Source organism: Lagopus muta, chromosome 13, assembly GCF_023343835.1.
Source record: "Lagopus muta isolate bLagMut1 chromosome 13, bLagMut1 primary, whole genome shotgun sequence".
Lineage (NCBI taxonomy): Eukaryota > Metazoa > Chordata > Aves > Galliformes > Phasianidae > Lagopus > Lagopus muta.
Genome location: NC_064445.1, coordinates 12,878,395 through 12,898,653, shown reverse-complemented (window position 1 = coordinate 12,898,653; position 20,259 = coordinate 12,878,395). Strand labels below are relative to the sequence as shown.

The 20,259-nt window shown below is 45.0% G+C and overlaps 1 protein-coding gene across 3 annotated transcripts in view; it reads right to left on the bottom strand.

Annotated features, from left to right (window-relative positions):
- Positions 1–20,259, bottom strand: part of TRPC5 (transient receptor potential cation channel subfamily C member 5) — a 97,275-nt gene that overhangs the window by 63,986 nt on the left and 13,030 nt on the right. Inside the window, exons 1-3 of one of the 3 annotated variants that reach the window (XM_048960077.1) lie at positions 2,535–3,157; positions 2,344–2,407; positions 1,294–1,692 (exon numbers count right to left, since the gene is read on the bottom strand). In XM_048960077.1, the coding sequence (XP_048816034.1) occupies positions 1,294–1,671 (378 nt within the window). In that variant the 5' untranslated portion in view covers positions 1,672–1,692; positions 2,344–2,407; positions 2,535–3,157. Of the gene's footprint in view, positions 1–1,293; positions 1,693–2,343; positions 2,408–2,534; positions 3,158–14,831; positions 14,853–20,259 lie in introns of those variants that run through there. The other 2 variants (XM_048960079.1, XM_048960078.1) reach the window with 2 other exon arrangements.

Here is a 20,259-nt window from a genome sequence, read left to right as displayed (position 1 = left end):
TCGGAAAACATTTAGTAACATGATCTATCCTTCTATTTTACTTCCTGCTACACTGGGGCATAGGATGATCAAACTTTCTAGAAGATTGATTAAAAAAAAAAGGCTCATTCTTCATCTGTGGCTCATGTCTTGCTACTTGCATTTTGACACTTTAAAGCCTATAGACTAATGTTTCAATGTTTAGGTCTAGTAGAAGAGATTCTCCATCTCTTTAGGACTTACATCGCATTGCTATAGCATGCTGAAAGTTGATGTTTCCAACTACTAAGCTGAGTACTCTTCAGTGCTGTCAGGGTTAACCTTCAGTGTTTCCTTTTTTGCTTTGGCTACGTAAAACTGCTATTTAAAAACTATGTACCAAGGCCCACCCATTGAAGAAATTCTTACGGCTAAGCGACAGTAATCTTTTTCTTCCTTCACACACAAAGGGCTGCATCCAAGTAGATCTCAAAAGAGGATTTGAGAAATCAGGACCATCAGTTCTGCAAGTTCCTTTCAAAGCACTGAGCTTGTAAAAATTGACAGTGGTCAGTAATGCATATAAACTATCACAGTTATTGGCAGTGTTAAGCACAGATGAAAAAAGCTAGGGACAATGTGGTACATGACACTTAAAATGGTAAGATTTGTACTTTGTGTTTTTTCACAAAGATTCCTATATGCCTTAGTGGTGGCTTTGTAACTAACAATTTTTCCTACAAGACATAGCTGTTCATTGTTCAGATATACAGCACCTCAGCTCATGCTGCAATGTTATGTACTGCCTCTGCATTACTGAACTAGATTCCCCAGAGATGGAGACCAAGATACATGTCTGTACTACAGCTAAGTACTGAAAGCTAGCAGACTGCTTCCTTGGTTACTATTATTTATAAGCTTCTATGTTTTCAGGATTTACTTACAAAAAGCAATTCCACTTATTAATACCAGTGTGAGAGCATGGCAGTACTTCATATTTATAGATTGTAATATAATTTCAGACAGCTCCAAGTTCCTTCACAAAGTGTGTGTCTATAAATCAGCCTAGAAATCCCTATGTCCACAAACACTGTAAGACTAAGAAGAACACTGAGTGAAATTGAAAATGTCGAGTTAAGTCAGGCTGAGCACGTTTGCTCAGACAAGAAAGTTATCAAAGTACCTCATTCGCTCTGGGCATTTAAAGCAATGAATGCACATTAAGGAGTTCGTTTTATGACTCTTGAACAGCACCTTCACTGTGGAGAATCTCTTTCCTAACACAAGATTTTATTAAAGTAACAGCTTAAGTCTGAACTGAAACGCCTGACCAACCTGTTTTTCACCACTTGGCTTCCTGTAATTCAGCAGCAGCTCCACAGCTCCCACCACCTCTTTCCGTATTGCATACAGCAGAGCATCTCCCACATACACGCAGTGGCTCAGAAGTAACTCCATGATCTCCAGATTTTCATTCTCTATGGCTATTAGAAGGGCACTGCGACCAAGAGGATCCATACAGTTAATGTTGATGTTGTAGTAGATCTCCGCCTCTTGTAAGGCATGTTTCACACTGGCATAGTCCCCCTTCTCCACAGCACTGAGGTAGGCCTTCTCTTCCACTGAGAGCTCTGCCTCTGCTCGCACAATCTGCAGTGGGATCCGATCTCTGTACGGTGAATAGTTTACCTTTTTGTAGTATAGCTGGGCCATTGTTCATAGTGACCAGACAACCTGTGGGGGAAAAATAAGGACACGTAAGTGATAAAAACAGACAAGCAACCCTTGTCTTCTCATTATGGGGGACAAATTTACAAAGGTCTGTTACAGTAAAAGCTTCTGATCACTTTTTAAGGTGTTTCATTTTCAACAAAATGACTGCAATGCTCCCTGACCAATCCCGTGTTAAGGGGCTACCTGAAAAAATTAAGGTTCCACTACAGCTCAAAAGAGAATGACAGACACCTGGTAGTTTAAATAAGGCATGGAACATTATTTCATTGGTTTCTTTTCATTCTGAAAAGGAGTGATCTTGTTTATGGATTATCTATCACCTTAATTTGGTAGATTTCTCATCTTTGTTCTTTTTTTCATTGCTTACTGTTCTTCTCTCCTACTTTTCATTGAGCCAGGTTCTCAAAATTGAAACCACCAGTGCTAAGAGCTGCTGACTTACATCCCTTATTTACAGCAACAAGATTTCTTCTGATTATTTTCACTTCTTCTCTTTTTCAATCTCTTGAAATAGTTTTCATTTTTCCATAATGTTTACTTTTTGACTAGGTCACAGAGTTTTTTTTTGAACTATGCATGTTTTTTTTAACATAATTTCTCACTCTACATTTATAAATACAATCTAGATAGGTTGATGGAGAAAGTCCCCACCTTGTATTCCAGGAGCAGTGATGTTGCTTGTAGTCTAGAAAAGTAAGAAGTAGTAAGTCCTGCCCTGGAAAGAGCGCAGCAAGGTGAAGGAATGATTGCTCCATGGCTCAGAAAGCCTAGAAGTCACAGGGAAGGCATTCACTCTCTCTCACACACACACCAAAAAAAAACAAAAATCGATGGTAATCTACCTCTGTTTGGCATCAACAAACCACACCAAATCAGGACCGGGGTTTAGGCAGCTGTAACTAATTCAACTAATTGGATGATCCTTTCCATTTCCTTTCCCCTGTTTCTGTAGAAAATTAGCCTGATTTTTATTCCATTTTATTTCTCCTTCCAGGGGAAAGAGGTAATGAAAAGCACGATCTTGTGGTTCAGAAGTTGAACAAGGAATGAGATGCTGGGGGTTCTACTTTCGCCATCCCTCTGCTTGCCAGAAGGCAACCATGTTCAGCACAGCCTATTTGCATTTTGCTTCAGCTCCAGAGTTATGGGCCTGGTGCAGAGGAAGTGGGTGGATCTGAGCTCCAGCCCAGCTGACACTGCAGCACAGTGGGTGGCTGCAGCACACAGCACAGTTACATCTGTGAGTTTCCTGGTGAGCCACAGATTTGTAACAAGTTTGGCATACCAAAAAAATGTGCTCTTCTAGTGTCGTGGTTCCTTACAAGCGTGAGGAAAGTTTTTGTTTGTTGCATTTCAGCAATTACAGTTCTATGCAGATGTGCTTCAATTTGATGGCACACTTAAGATCTACATACAAACTACTGAAAATGATGATTATAGATAGATATATATAGATAGATGATTAGCTAAGCTCTGCCCCTTCCCTTCCCTTCTTGGTGAAAAATACCCAGGATAGCATTTGCTTTGCTAGCACGGCTATCAAACACCAGCACGGTCACAGCTACGGCACTGATCAATGGCAACACCAAATCCATTCCATCGGTTGCTTCAACCAATCATTTATTTGTCACCGCTTGTGAAAATGTCCCACAGAAAGTCCTTGGCTGGACTCGGGCAGGCAAATGCCAACAATAGCAACGTCACAACAAGCGCACAGCAAAGCTCCCCCTATGCACGCCCTTGGCAACGGCATCGCAGAGTCACAGTCAGCCCATGAGCTCACAATGGGCCGGGTGCCCATAAATACCCAGCGGGCCCAGCCCGCCTTGAGTCTTGCTGGCGACTCTCGAGGTGTGAGCGTCTTCCTGAGGGAGCACGAGACACTGAGACTTGGCCAGCGCGTGAGACAGGAGTCTTGCGAGTGGATTGTGAGTGGAGGCGCAGAAGCTGCCGATTGCTCCACAAGAGGCAGCGTCCAGCAAATCCATCCTTGGGGCTCTGAATCCATCCTTGGAGCCCCACAGCACCAGGGCAGCTGCAGCCATGAGCCAGGAGGCGGCTACCAACCGCAGGCGCAAGGCGTGGGTCTAGCCGGTGGAGGCCTGCGAGGACCGGTGCCCCATTTGCCCGGACCGGGTCACCGACACCATCCGCGCTCTGCCCTGCAGGCACATCTTCTACAGGGAGTGCATTGAGGAATGGATGGCCAACAGCCCTCGCTGCCCCCTGTGCCGGCAGAGAATATTTGCCAAGCAGCGGCTGGACTGGCGCCCCTCGGCTCGGCCCCCGACCTGCTCGCCCCAGGGGAAGCTGCAGCGCACCAGGGAGCGGCGGGAAGTAAGATCTGCCTGGCGCTCCCGCAGCGCCCCACCACGCAGCCCGCCGTGCAGCCGCTCCAGGTCCGCCCGCCGGCTGGTGCGCAGCTCCTCGTGGCACGGGGAGCTCCACCAGCGCAGCCGCTTTGAAGAACTGCCACGGCAGGACGAGGACCGCGAGTGGCTGAGGCGGGTGGCACGGGAGCGGCAGATGGGCGCCGGAGAGCCCACGCGGCACCCCGACGGGCCCCCCTTGTGAGCAGGCGACCCAACCTCAGCCGGGAACGGCATAGGGACGGACCATCACTTCTTACTATCACTTCCCTGCCCTGCTGGAGCAGACCACCAGCAGCTCCAGCTCATCCTTCCGTACCCTGCTGATTGGCCTCGGTCAGCCCACAGTGCCCAGGTTGGGGCTGCTGCTACCAGCCACCCAGGCACTGCATGGAGCCCAGCAAACGGCGGCCAAGTGGTGGAAGAACACAACATCTCCGCTACGAGGACGGCGCTGGGATGGCCCTCCTGGAGGCCACAGAGAGGGTGCGGGGGGATCTGGGCATAAACATTCCAATAAACATCCACACACCCTCAAATGAGCAGTTGTTGCATCTAGTTCTTTCGGGAAGCTAAACCGTAAGCCTGGAATCCCAGTGCAAAACAGGGATGGGGAATGAGGAAGGGGTCGGCTGGAGAAACCAGCCATTGACTTCCAGAACCCTGAGAGCCTGAGCTCTGTGACTGCATGGCAGCACGCACCAGGGGGCAGAGGGCTTAAATGGCACCATGGAGTGCCATACTGAAGTCAGAGCAGGTGAGGTGTGCCCGCTGCACATAGACAGCAGCCCCTTGCAAGCAAGACAGTTGTGTCAGTCAGGAGAGTGCTGACATGACTTGTGTCCCTCCCAGAAAACAGCCTGAGGTGCTACTGTAAGCCACAACCTGGATGTACACGATAGGCATTGAATCCAACACAGCCAGCATGAGGCCTGGCACCTGGTTTCCTTGGACAACCAAGAAAAATCTTGGACATGATGTTACTGCAACCTCTTTTGAATCATCCATGTGCAGCAGCATTTCCAAACACCTCCCCTCAATTTCTGCCTCCAGAAAGTAAGAAAAGTTGCCTTCCCTTGCGTAAATCTGATCTCTGCTGTTGCTACAACACTTGCAAGATGCATAACGTGAGGGCCACCCTACACACACTTTAGACTAAGCAAACCTCCCTGGGTTTTATTCCAACAAGAAACACTACAGCTCGACCAATCTCTCACGGTACATTCAGCGACACTAATTTCCATCACGGCTGTAAGCAGCTGAGCCTTGGCATTCCAGCCTGCTGGCACACAGCCCAGCCCATCCTGCAGCCATCCCCTGCCATCATGGCGCTGACTCTGCCCCACCAAGCGGCTCATTACTGCTTGTGAGGCTCACCTGCCCGTGCAAGCATTCAGTCTGTACCCAGCTATGCTTACAAGCAAATCTCATGCCTCTTGCGTCTGGATTCCAAGTCTTCCAGCACTTAAAGGGAGCTTAACAGGAGAGAGAGCAACTGCTCACACTGTCAGACAGAGACAGGACCAGGGGGAACAGTTTTCAGCAAAACAGAGGGAGATTTAGGTTCCACGCAAAGAGAAATCTCTTTACTCAGAGGGCACTGAGGCCCTGGCGCTGCTGCCCAGAGGAGTGGGGGGGGCCCGTCCCCAGAGGCATTCAAGGCCACGTTGGATGGAGCCTGTGATGCCTGAGCTACCGCATGGAAACCCTGGCCATGGCAAAGGGCTGGAACTGAGCGGGCTTGAAGGTCCTTCCCAACCGAAGCCATCACGTGAGTCTAAGCATACGGAGAGATGCAGCGGTGCTTAGAATCGCTCCCAGGGAAGTCTGCCGGGGAGGGAAATCTGAAAGTTTCAGACTATTAATGTGCAGTGATTCACTGCAGAGATCAGGCTACAGGAGTAAAATGCGAGTCTGTGACGTGAGGCAGGGACCTGAGGTAGGGAAATGAAGCTAAGAGTCAGGGCTGCAAGCTGAATGACCACATTCAGATTGCAGCATGAGATGCTTACGTGCTAGCAGGGCCATCAGTAAGTGTAGCCTTTGGGATACAGTTGTAACTGTGCCACGAAACAACTTCACCTGGAAAATGACTCAGGGCAATCTGCAAACAATGCCAAGCTGAGATACCTGTGCCCCTTGGCACCTCTGCAGATCTGCTGCTCTGCTCGAATTTGGAAGAACTGCAGCCACCCCGCAGGCTCTTTGCAGGGGTCAAAAGTGGGTCCAGTCCCACAGAAGAGCCTCCAGGACGATCTGGAGTGACGGAACGCAGCGTACCCGCACAGGGCCGCGCAGGATCCCAAACTGGGAGGAGCGGCTGATGCAGCAGAAGGCCGTGCAGCCATCCAGAGGGATCCGGGCGGGCTGGAGAAACGGCTTGAGGGGAATCTCAAGGACTGCACAAGGGCAAGTGCAAAGTCCTGCCCTCGGGGAGGAACAACCCGGGGCACCAGGGCACGTGAGGAGTGACCAGCTGAAAAGCAGCCCTGCAGAAAAGCCCCTTGGCTGCCAACGCTCTGCAAAGCACGCTTGGAGGTGGCTTTGGCAAGGGACATGAAGACTAACAAAGGCTTCCTTCTGCAAGTGCATTGGCCAGAAAAGGGAAAGGCAACGTACGGCCCCAACCAACCAATAAGACAGGAAGAGCTAATGACTAACAACTGACGTGGAGGAGGCTGAAGTTAATGTTAAAATTCATAGCCCTAAGGAGGATTACACACTCCAAGAAGAATATACAACGATGATGTTCATGACCCTCCTCCAAAGACATGTTAAAAGTCACCCCAAAAGGGAACAGATTAGGCTAGGATGTGAGGGGAAAGTCCTGGAGGGTGCAGAGGAATAGCAGGAAGAGAGATGAAGTACCTGAAAGGTACTTACAGTGAGAGCGGGGTAGGTCTCTTCTCACTGCTGACAGGTGACAAGACGAGAGGAAATGGCCTCAAGTTGCGCCAAGGTAAGTTTAGGTTGGACGTTAGGAAACACTTCTTTACAGAAAGGGTGGCTAAACATTGGAATGGGCTCCCCAGGGAGGTGGTTGAGTCACCGTCCCTGGATGTGTTTAGGAGCCGTTTTGATGTGGTGCTCGGAGATACGATTTAGCAGAGGGTTACTAGAGTTAGGGTACTGTGGTTAGGCTGCGGTTGGACTTGATGATCCTTGAGGTCCCTTCCAACCTGAGTATTTCTAGGATTCTAGGATAAAGACTCACAAGACGATTTGCCCTGAATTCTTCTCATGCAATCATGTACAGCCTAATGCAGATTGTCTGCTATGCTTGGAAATGATGCATGCGAGTGTCAGAACTAATATACTTCTGCCTGGGTTACATGGACAACTTCAGCTAAACATTGAGCTTTTGAGCAACCAATCAGGTGAGATCCAGCACAACTACAGACAGATTTTCCAAACCTGATGCCTTTCTCTCCTGAAACCAGAGAACAAAGCATCAGCCAAGCAAGTGCATGCACTCCAACATGGAACAAGCAACTCTAGTGACATCAAGGATCATAGTCTCTCTCATAGTCTCCTCCCAGTGTCACTGATCTCCTGGAAGCAGCATCACTTGGTGAAAGAAACAATCAACACAAGTATATCCTGGACCACTTGTTTTTTCCAGATTGGTACTACTGCCTGCTTAACAAATGAGAAGTGACAAAAAACGTTGATGAAGTCCAGATAAGAAAAGGGGAAGGCAATTCTCAGATACCTACAGAGAAAAAACATGTAAGTACTTGAAAGCAGCAAAAATTAAAAGTCGCATTAAAATTTTTCCATCTGCAGAAAGCCTGAAAACACACATTTTTCCATACGACATCTCTGTCTAGAGAGGCATTTTCTACTACCTGAGTTAATATTTGGGGCAAGGGAAGTTTTTTGTTTATTTACACTTGATTGCAGGTGCATTAGAGAAAATCCAGTGGCTGGCTATCTGCAGCACAAACAGGGGCAGAAAATGGAGAGAACCACATAGCAAAGATAAGAGGAAGATCATTTATCACTCATTTTAAACTATTATCTCCCTGCAGTTGAGTCTCTCTTCCCTGTAAACTATTAGTCCAAGTCTCCAAGCCACTTCAGCCTGCCACATGCAGCTTGTGTGCTGTGTGGCAAAGAAATGAGAGCTTGAGACTTTGAATAGCAGCCATACCTGGCAGAAACAGCTTGTCTGGCATGCAGAAGGAAGGTTTCCAACTGCATCCATCTAATGATACTAAATAACTTTCCTATCCCAGCAAAAATTTCTCAGCATCATCCAAGACTCAGGTCAGACACAGCCATGCCCACATCAAAAGGGACAAATTTCTCTCTCTGGAGAGAGAAATGGCATTAGAGCTGCAACTGCTGGGTTTGAGAGTCCTCCTGCCACCTGCATTTGGACCAGACTCTTGAGATGGACACATTAAGATCACAAGGGAACTGTTTTACTTCATTAGAGAGCAGCAGAAAGAATGAAAAATACCTTTTTTTCTGCTGTTTCTTGTAGGAGAGAACAACATGAAAACGGCACCAAGTTCAGATCCACATGCAGCAGCATGAGAAAGGGCAGGCTGAGCCACATGAGGCGAGGGCAGAGAGGAAAAAGGGCCAGGGAGCAGCACTGAATGGCTGCCATCCGTTAGAGGGATATGGATAATGAGGACAGATAGGCCAAGGTCTCTCAGCAGCACTGCCTTTCCCCACTGAAATTTTCATGAGTTTTCACTACAGACTTTTTTAGGAACTGCCCTCCCTTGTACCACACTTGACAAGCAATGCACACCCACACGCCTCCGCATCTCATGGGAATGAGAATAACCTTCACAAAACAGAAGGAATAAAACTGAAATGGTGGGAACCAATGCCAGTTTACAACCAGGCAACCACCAGGCCTCTTGACATCCTTCCTAGCTTTTATTTACTTTTATTTTCATTTGACTTTTCTTGATGCTGATGGAGCAGAGGAAAAGCATCCGATTGCTGAGCTCTCCGTGCGTGGAAGGAGCAGCAATTTGCAGGGGTTCTGAATTCAGCTGTAGGAGCTCATTGCTCCCAGCTGATGAGAGCAAATCAAATAGCAGATCGTGAATGCAGATCAATAGACAAGAGCTACCTTTCCACTTGATATGACTCCATGTGAGCAGCCAACTCACATCACACGTTAGAGCAGACAACAGAACACCCCATCTGCCAAGTTGCAAATAGAGTGGCTGGTTGTTCCCTCCCACTGGAGATTCACTCTGATACATGTTGGCAAACCTGTGTGTGTGGCTGTAAATGTCACCACAGCTTCTTGCTCAGATCTGCAGAAAGGTTTACGTGCTGGAAAGCCTGTTTTCTCAAGCCCAATAGAAGAGCTGATCTCCTGCATGTGACCTCACTCTCTCACTCCATCCTTCTCTCCAGGGCTGCTACTTCTTTTTAGTATTTCTGGGAAAGTATTCTCCTCATTCGGTATTTCCAAGCTGGACCTTCAGCTGTGGCAATCACAGACCAGTACAGACCATTGCTGCTCAAATGGCCAGTCTCCCCCATCAAGCCCTGTGGCTGTGCATGCAGCAATATCGATCTTTTTGGAAAAGGTCATAAACCTGAGTTATGAAATAGTCCATAAGGGCCACTTAGGCAAATAATATTACATTCAGTTAATGGACCAATTGAATTTGTGATTGGATCCTTCTTTTAAGTGCTCTAGATCTTATTTACTAACAATGCTTGACTGGTCTCATGCCTGCTATAATCCGAGGAAATAAAACTTACTTTATAACATTGTGCAATTGGTTTTCTTCTGCAAAGATACTCTTTTGTCCCAGAAAATTGCTTTTTCTATCAAGTTTGGTGGAAACTAGATTGCTACCCTAAGTTTCATTGCCTCTCATGACATCTCCCTATCATGCTCACCAGTCCTCTCATCAGAAGCAAGAAGTTTTTCCTGCACTGCTAAATGCAAGAACAGCCACCGCTCCATGACCTCCTAAGTTTCTGAATATTATAAAATTGCAATGACCTTCGGGTATATACACCAGTGTAAGTTTCCTTCAGCAAAAGCTTTATGATCTCAGAAAGTTTATATTCAGCTCCTAAGTTATAAAAGATATATCATTCCCCTGGAATAAGTGCTTCCCAAAACTTGCAGAGTTGCAGTCCAACATGAAAATGAGAAATTGACAGCTAATAAAACTGAAGATGAGTGGTCTAGTTTCACTGCCCAAGCTGAGTGAAAGGGAGAGCACTAATAGAGAAAGCGATAAAAATGCAAGGCTGCAGTTGTTCATGATTCACATTGGTGGATACGTCCTTAGAAGATGAGGAGAAAAACTCTCTTTAGAACATTTTTTGCTCATCATCACTTAAGGCACAGTTAAGAATAAATACAGTCATTGGAGTACTGCACGTAACCTTCTAATCTGAGATTTTTATTTTTTTTTTAAAGAACACAGCCTTAAGCTTCAGATTATAGATTTACAGAAGCCAAAAAAGAATTCTCTGCCAGTAACTCAAAATGTCATTATTCGACTCAAGTCCCAATTGCAATTCTGCTCTTCCTGGGTAGGATGACAACTATCACAGATATATATGTTTGGTTTGGAAAGGCCAATTCTTTGGTATAATTCTCTTCTGCTGCACAGTCAATGAGTCATGACCAACTGCATATGTATGCATAGATACATATAGATATATGTATTTAAAAAATCATTACAAAAGATATCATGCACGTAGTACATTGTCAGGCTCATGAAAGCACCTGTTTTTCTCTAAGCAATCAATGAAACTTAGGTATGTAACTCAATTCTCAGTCTTCTGGCAATAGTGTGCTAAACTGTGTCAGTCCAGGACACCTATAAGGCTACCTAATGCTGGAGGATGGAAGTCTTGGCACAGCTGAACTATCTATGAGACAAAAAGCTCTCCCTACTGGACAAAGCCTTTTTGAGAGCCAGTATGACTGTGGATCAGACTTGCCCAGGATACTAGGAGCACTGCTGCATCTACCACTTTTCCAATTGGCCTGACCTTGCCTTCTCGAGCTAAGGAGTAGAGTTAGCTATGTATTTCAAGGGAAAATAACAATCCAATGTGATCCACCACATATGCTTAAATCCTAAAGCCTTAAAATACGGCACGTAATGTGAGTCATGTTGTCTTGGTAAAGAGCTGAAAGGCTCTCATGTTCTGGTGATGACTAAAGACTTCAGGAACCTATAGAGAACACAGTGCAACTGGCTTCAGTACCAGGCTGAGTTCTGCAGGCCTAAAACATTCCATGGGTTTTGTAGGGGCTTTTGTAGATGCAAGGCTCAACCTCGGCGTATCTCTACAGGACCAAAGCCAGTTAGCAGGCAGCCAGAGCTGGTTTTCAGGGTGGAGAGAAAAGAATACCACTACTTCATTCAGCTACAGATGTAAGAACAGAAAATGTGTAGAACAAATAGAAAAAGTTTTTCTATCTGCTGCCGCCAGAAACAAAGCTGACAGGTATGTCAGCATGATAAGTTTGTTTCCACACCTGAACTGACCTGACCATAGAGAAGAACTTGCGTGATAAGCTCACACATTTAGAAAGGTCGGGCTCCTGATTCTCCTAGCCCTTCAGGCCAACTCTGAATTCTGTTTGTTCTTGCTAGGTTCTTCTGCTGAATCTATAGCTTCCATAGCTTCATAGAGTGGGGACAAGAGCAGCCCATCACTTCACAGGATGAGGACATTGCCATAAAGCTTTTTTCTGAGGAGCTGCAGCTGGCTCCTACTGGCCCACTGCTAGCAACCCAGAAACATCACTCTTCTCTCTCTGTTCCCCATCTCCACCTGCTGAGATTGATGTGCCCTTCAGCAGAACTGTATTCCAGAAAGACATTGTCCAGTTTTAAGGTTTATACCTCTGTGACTTACATAAGCTTGTATTTCCTCAATGGGAAACTTATTTAACATGCATTTCTGAGTATTTTAACCGCATTTTGAAACACACAGAGAAACAACAATTCAGTACACACACGCTTGCTACATTTTGTGGGCAGTCTGCTTAATTCATCCAGATGAATAATGCCCTGAGTTTTAACAGTGCATGGGAAAAACACTTCTCTGCCTTTCCATGGAAGAAAATGACTTGCATTTGCCTGGCTCAGCTCAGCATATTTCTGTTTCCTACTGCTCCATTTGCACACAGCTCCCAAGGCCTCCTGCCTGAGGCACGATATACTGGTGTCATACACAGGTGAAAAATCACCACAGAAACAGTACTGGGAAAACCTTAATTTGTGTTACAGCCTCTGTTAGCTGCCATTTCAGCGCCTGTATAAATGCTTCTTTCAGTCCAGTTGCATACAAGTTGTTGCAGCATTTCATATAAATCTGGAAAAGCCCTGGGTATGTGGGCTTAAACCAGAACCCATCACAGCCTGGGAGCAAGCCTGTACCAGGCTATCAGCCTTATACTCTGCAAGCCAATTCAACAGCAATTTCCTTTACTTAGGAAACGATGGTGAAAGTCAAGGCTTGCCTGAATTTATCAAAACAAATTCTACGTACACGTGTTCTAAATGTTTGCATTCCAGGAAAATTGCTAATGTCTGACTTCAGAGTACCTTCAGTCATCTCTGAACAGTAATAAAAAGGACAACCACTCCTTACGTGGGTGATGAGTGTGCAGCCTTAGCAGCTCAGTGGGACAAGAGCCATGAGTTTGGGACAAGCAGCAGCCCACCCACCTCCAAGCCTGACCACAGTAGGGTCTGGGTAGCCTAGACTTAGTTACACCTGTGCTGAAAGCAACACACAACTTCCATTACAGTGTAATGGAAAGGATAAAAGAAAAAAATCTAAGGTCAAGATCAACTGCAAAGCTCCTGTCTGGACTACTAACTGACCTCCTGGGAATGGAATGGCCTCCAGTGCATGCTTTTAGCTACTATTACAGTGAAGTATTTACAGTTTGCAATTTTCCCCCTTCTTTCCTCACAGCCACCACACAGGTGTAAGTATATAAAATGTATTGTGAGGAGCTCTCTTTTTTTTTCTTAAAAAAAAAAAAAAAACAAGCAGCCCTGGAATACATTCACAGTGTGCATCTTTGCAAGTGCAGACAAAATGGAAAGCTTATTTTGCCTGTCTGACATCACTGCTCTACCCCTACTTTTTTTGAGATGGGCTATCTATTCATTTTCCACCTTCTGAAAACAGAAAAGAGATGTCAACCTATCTGAGAAATACTGTCAAGCAATCCACCCCATTGTCTTATTTGCTAATGCAGCACTAATGTGGCATGACATCATTATCATTTCTGTGCTCTATGTCCACTGTTTCTGTGCCTGCTGCTTGCAATCTCGGGCTGCTGTAGCTAGAAGAGATTTTGTTCCTGTTCTCACTTCTGCTCAACAAACGTTGTAATCATTTCTTCAATCAACAAGATAATCTCTGAACATCATCTCAGGGAGAGCTGATGGCAGTATGGGCTGTTAGACCTGCCTCAGTCTAGCTGAAAGTGCAAGTAAACCACCCACTCATTGAAGGAAAATACAAGATTATGGCACACCTGTCAGGATGAGGAAAGGGCAGTAGCAGCAAGCTATAAACTACTAACAGTGACAGCTGGTTTGGCTCTGTTTCTCATCTCAGTAATAGGCAGATTTATTAGTGGTTACCAGCTATAGTTCTGAAGAAGCCATGCTGGAACTGCGCTCATCAGTACAGCAGCCATCACCTGCAGCCCCTCTGCTGACCATCTCCTGCCTGACTGCACTGGAAAGACCCGCTACAAAATGGCGGAGACCAAGCCTTGGGGATTCCAATGGCACTGCAACCACAGCCCATCTTTTGTCATCTTTTTTGCACAAGTCGGGCCTGGTGCGAGCAACCTTCACTGCCACTTCTGTTGAGACAATGCCTCGTCTCAACACCTCAGCTGTGTGCTACAGGAGCGTGTTTCATGAGGAGATAGAAAAACCATTTGGGGGGAAAAAATCTTTGTAGAAAGAAGGTGGAAGGGAGCTTCCCCTGAGAGTGATAACAAGCAACAGTCTGCAGATAAAACAAACATGCAAAGCCAAATTCCATTCATTAAGATAGCTCAGGAGCCACAAACTGGACAGTTTTTGAAGATCTGCAGAAAAACCAGAGGACATAAAACATGTCCATTTACAACTGAGGAGTATTCTCAAGAGAAGCACATGAACCTACAAGACACAAACAAATGCCGCACAGAGCAAACCAGGAGTAATGCTGTTACACTACTGGTAAGCAAAGAAATGCATAGGACACAGAGCTGCTTATATTAATGCCCTAATAAGGTTCCTTAACATCTCCAGCATAAAACCTGTCTGTTCAATCACCAGATCACACTTACAAAGCCAGAGATTTGGGTCAGAGATGTGAAGGAGTAACCATGTTGTTTCTTAATCTTTGCATACTTAAAATGTGCCCATCGGCTAACAACTATAATAACATCTAGTTCTTGTACGGCTTTTCAGCCACACATCTGAGAGTACTTTTTATAGGACAAAGTATTCATTCTCTCCTGAGAGGATAGATAAGAAATCTGCAGCAAACAGAAAGAAAGGGATCTGCATCACCCTTTCATGAAAACAAGTGACAACTGGCCAGAATCGCACAGAAATACAGATACGCACACACATAGCTCTGCATGTGTAACAGACCCTTCAGCGTCTACTCAGACATAGCACAGTGTCAGAGCAATCTGGAGCCTGAATGCCTCTGGGAAAGCTGAGTCACTGATCCCCTTTAGAGGAATGTGAAATGCTCTTCCCCTGCCCTCTGCCCACACATGCTCCTTACCTTGCAGGCCAAGGATATGGTAACAGCAGTACTGCTGTCCCTCTTCTTTGGGCATGAGCCTGAAGTGCAGATGACTTCCAGCCCATGATCTTGCTGTTGGAAGGCTTCTAGCCCTCTGTTCCAATCTTTCTCCAACCATCCAGAAACCTGACAACAGTGATTTTCCACTCCTATGGTCCATCCTCCTGAGGGGCTGTAGTTCTGTCCCCACAAAAGGTAGTACAAGAAGTGATGATGAAAAACAGAATCACAGAATTGTCTCACCTTGTTAAAACAACACCTTATTTTAAATATTCCACAGGGCAATTGTGTCCCATGCTGCAAAATCTACAGGATGCTGCCTTGGATATCAGCCCCGGTCTCCCTAAGGGAAACTTCTCCTATGGGCCTAGGATGCTTTTTTCTTCCGTCCCAAGCTCTTGTCTGCAGCGTGACATAATGCTGCTGCTGCTTCTTCTGTATTTTCTTTCTTTAAGATACTATTCTAAGATTTTCTCCCATTTTCTTTTGGATTTCATTTTGCAGTTTGCTTCCCTCTTCAGTTATGTGTTCATTCAAGATATCTCAGCTATCAAAAGATGTCTAAGGTAACACTCATCAGTTCTTCAGAAGAGATTTATTTTGTATGCTCCCAGGTTTAGGCTCAGCTACAGTAAAACTGCAGGGGGTTCATGTTTAAACTGAGCTGTATTCCACTGGCTGCAGGAGTGGAGCTATGCAAAGAAAATGCACAAATCCATAAGTAAGGCTTGGCACAATTTCACTGCTCTACTTAATGCCGATATTTGCAAGTCATGTTTTCCCAAAACTAGCTTCCACATCCCTGCACCTGCTAATTTCTTAATTCTGTTTTCAGTCAGTTTAGGCTTGTGCATTCTTAATTATGTTAATGAAGGATAAAGTATTTAAAGTATTAATGTTTCGCAAACTTCAAGAAGAAAACAGTTAATAAATACCTTACTCCTGGGTCTGCTTACAGTGTTGGATTTACAGACTGGTCCAGGGTGTTACTTTCACTGTCCTAGACTCTCAAGTAGATAACCAGTTCTTCCTCTTGCATCTCTTCTGACACAGCTTCACTTTTCCCTTTTCTATCTGATACGTGCCAAGAGGAAGATCTTGCAGTTTAATGAGAATCACCCCTGAACTGGTAATTACCACAGCTGTCTCTACTAGTTTCCTTTTCCTCTCTTGATATCGATCTCCTCTCTCCTCCAAGGCATTGTGAAGGATCTTTGCTTCTACTCTCTTCCAGCTGGTGCTCCCAACTTGTGTCTGGAACATGCTGCAAATTATCAGGATGCCAGTGTCCTCTGTCCCCTTTCTGTCCTTCAGGCACCTCTCACATCTCTCTGCCAGGCAGGAGAGTTACACTTCTGGCAAAGAAATGCAGCATGAAATCACTGCATGGTCCCTACAAAGTGGTAGCTGTGGTCTCTCTTCCCCATATACCTACAAGTTCAAGATGTTGCTCTTCTGCTTTCCCTGAACGCTGCTTTGCAGAACCAGTTTGTTTTCCTGGCTTCCACATAAAATGTAGGTCAGAGCCACGGGAGACGCACATCAAAATTGTGGTTTGTTGCACGAGAAAAGAGTGAACACTGAACCAGCAAAGAAGAAAGGCGACTAATTGCTTAATTTACCCAAACAACATCCATAGGCAAAACACCTTTGCTCTTGGCTTCTTGGTTTACCTTCCTTCATGTGCATTCCTGCTGCCACTTTTGCTATTCTTCTTATGTGCCTGTCTTTCCTGGATGCCTACACAGAGCTGCTAAAATCATAGATCTACAACACGCAGGGTATCGTTCTCACCATCTCCCTAAGAAGATAGCATTGTTTCTTACAGTACAGATGGCTTACAGATACTGATCTCTGCCAATGGAGCAGCAATGCACTCTCTGTAAAGTGACTGAAAGGAAGTGTTTTGGCATTAAGATTGAGGATAAACCAAAACACAGAGTCAGGGCCGAGCAAGCCTCAAGAAGGCCATTTAAGCAGTATCGCTCCCACCAGCATATCAAGGAGTTATTCCACCCCAAGAAAGCAGCTTTCCCCAGGGTTGCACACTCTTCATAACTGTTCTCAGTCTACACGACTAGACGCCACTAGATTACAGTCATACCATGCTTGTCACTTCCTTGGGAATCTAGCCACATTTTCTAGGGTTTATTTTCAGCCTTGAGCTTTGGGAGTTCAATAATTACAAGAAAATGTTGTCGTCTTAAAAATTGAAAGAAAAAAAAATACTATGGGGGGGGGAATAGAAAAAAAGGGGAGTTCTAGCCTCTAGGATGTGAAGTAAAGAACGTGAGTCACTGAGTGAACTTTACTGATGCAGAAACCAGGCAGAAAGTGTCCCAAATTCTAGGTTTAAAAACCTTATTAACATTAAGCCAAAGTTTGCAGATCTGAGGTGTGGAGTAGAGAGAAGAGATCTGTGGTTTTGGAGGCCATGGCCTTGGCAGTACTGTGGCTGCCTGACTACGGCACGCCAAACCTTCTCTGCAGGACACAGCACCACCTTCTCTGCAAGTCCCCTTCTGGCTGGCAGCAAATAGCGTTGTCTGTACAGCAAGGGATGTCTTTGTGCTCTGCTGTGGTCCCAGGCAGGTCAGAGCAGAACTGGCATTTTGTACTCTGATTCATGCTTACACACTTAAAGATTGCCCACTCTGCTATTTATTAAACTACAAGGGTGTTATCAGTCCGTCAACACAGTTCAGAAGCAATTACTGAGTGTTCTTCATGAAAACAGCTTTGTAAATCCATTGAATCCTGCCAACTAGATATCATACAACCTTGTTCACATGTAGTCTGAGAGGATCCCTTTGATTCAATCAGACAAAACAACCACCAATTTAACACCACTTCTAACAGAGAAGAAATGCATTTCAACACATGCCCACTTATAGCCAATGCCTGCTGAGGCTTCTCTACTGCAAGACACTTCTATTACTGCCACACAGAGCTTAAAATCAGCTGAAAAAGTGTGTTACACATGAGACAGCTTTATTTAAGTACAGCCATAACTGCAGCTATAGACAGAAACGCAAATAGCATCTACATTACCAGACAGGCAATGTTTTCAAATTTCCTTCATTTTTCTTCATGGTCCTAGGTTTAAGAGCCCTCATCTCACAAAAACGGCTTTTGCTTACTAGCAATTCTCACTAAGGATCCCTGCAAGATGCAAAGTATCATCACCCCCATTTCCAGGCAAAGAAAAGCCAGGAGACTTTGGACAGAAGCCCAGGTCCAGCAAGTCATTTCTGTCCAAGCTCACCTTTACCATCAATCGACAACTGAAGCACATGAGGCAGACAGCAGCAGAGTAAGGCTCCAGGGCAGCACAGCTGTTTTCCCTGCTGATGTTTTCTCTAGAACAAAGCACTGGAGCAGCAGATGTACTGTGACAGCACACCGCCAGTTTCTTCTGACAGACACTGTTCTCTTGAGTCTTCATTTACTTTCAGCTACCTCTTGATTTTTTCCTCTCTCGATCTCTCATCTGAAAGCTTCCATCTATTATAGCAGTGAAGGGGTCTAGAAAACATGGATATCTGATGCTTAGACAGCTACACAAACTAGCAGAGAGCCTGGGAAAGGGGCAAAAGGCTCAGAGATGCCCCACTCCATTTAGTGAAGGGTTGATTCTGGGGCACAGTCATCAAGGTATCAATGCAGATTGTGAGTACAGTCCTTACACAAGAGTTTCCATTACTTAGCCTTCTATATTTGAGTGATGTTTGAAAATACCCTCTGGTATTTTGCTTGATACAGCTGAGGCCACATGTCCAAGCCTTGGGTGTATGTGAACTGAACAGAAAAGGTGTCAGGCTGAAGTTGCTCACTGAAAAGGAGAAAACTCAGAGCCAGTGGATTTAAATTACAATGCATACTGCTGGAGGGACCAGTGCAGACACCAGGTGCCACTCAGACGCTGTTTCCTCTGCGTTATACTACTTTTATGAACAAAGACCAGTGAAGCACTTTTACATTTTGCTTGCTTGGTCTGACCCCTGTTCAGGACTCAAAACTACCTCCTACTGTCAATTCAGCATTCAAAGTAATCCTTGCAGAGCTACTTCTTGAGGAGCTGCTCTTTTGACATTGACTGCAGAAATGAGTATCAAGCTAAGATCCCCACTGTCTAGCTACCTGAGGCTTAGCTTTCTGCAAATCTTCAAAGCTGTCAGGAGGGCTGGGGACAACTTGTGGGATCCACAGAATCAGCATAACTTCTCACTGATCATCAAGTCTAAGGCAAAATAAGTAGAATTAACGTGTGGGAAAAGAGATTAGTCCCCAGCTCTGCTCTGACTTTTACTTCTCCTGTCAGAGCTGCGAAGGGTCTGGCAGCTCCCACCACAATCAGGCCTGTCTGTCATAAAGGTGGGTAAAATTCTCAAGGTGACTTTTTGTTTCCCAAGGGTTGGAAAAAAAAACCTGGGATTCTAGCTGGGAGTTTTAGCAGCAGGATTTGATCTATCAGGCAGCCACATCTCAGTCACATGAGAGACTGAAGACTTCTCAGCTGCCTTTCTGGTGTACCTTTGGGCAAATAATCCTTCAGATCTGTGCTTCTGTTTGTTTCTCTCATTTGGTTTGGGTAAACAAACAGCATCACTAGGAGCTACAGAGAAGGACAGTGAAATGCTCTGGTCTTGCTTTCTGTAACAGGAATTTATATAGTTCATAAAACTCATTTTTTCAGCTTCCTCCCACCTTCAACAACTTGCTCTCACTGCATAGCTCTCACTTTCAAGATACTGTCAGCACTGTTCTTCACAGACACATAAAAGAGATAAAGTGTCTGATTAAAAAACAGATCCAAAAGGATAAACTCAGCTTGTACAACAAACAACGGCAAGGATACTAAATGGAGACCCGCGGATTTCTTCAGTTACATTTTCAATGGGCATGTACGTAATGACCATGTACAGTTCTGTAATTTCAAGCTCTATGGTTAGCAACAATCCCATTCTACATACATATTTTTTTTCTTTATCTGACTGTTAGCATTCGTAAACGCTGCCTATTAAATTTTATCACCTACAATCAAATTTTTGTAACAGTATAGCAAAAATGACTGAAAAAAGAGTATCCATGAAAGACATAATGTTACATGCATCGTTGCAAGAGAAAATTGAGACTGCTCAAATTCAGAATTGTTCCTGGATGAACTGCATGACTGATGGAAATCACAAGCCTGATTTTGCTAGTGGGCACACTGACAAAAATCTTAACTTCAATCTACTCTTCAGAATAATCCTACATCCCTACTAGCTTCATTATACACAGAACTTGACACAGCTTCAACAAAAGTAGTCAGGTCCACAGTTTTCTCAAGACCTTTTCATTCTTTGGGCCTGTTTTTATAACTATAATAAATGAATGGCTTTGCATTTAGAAGCTAATTCCAGCC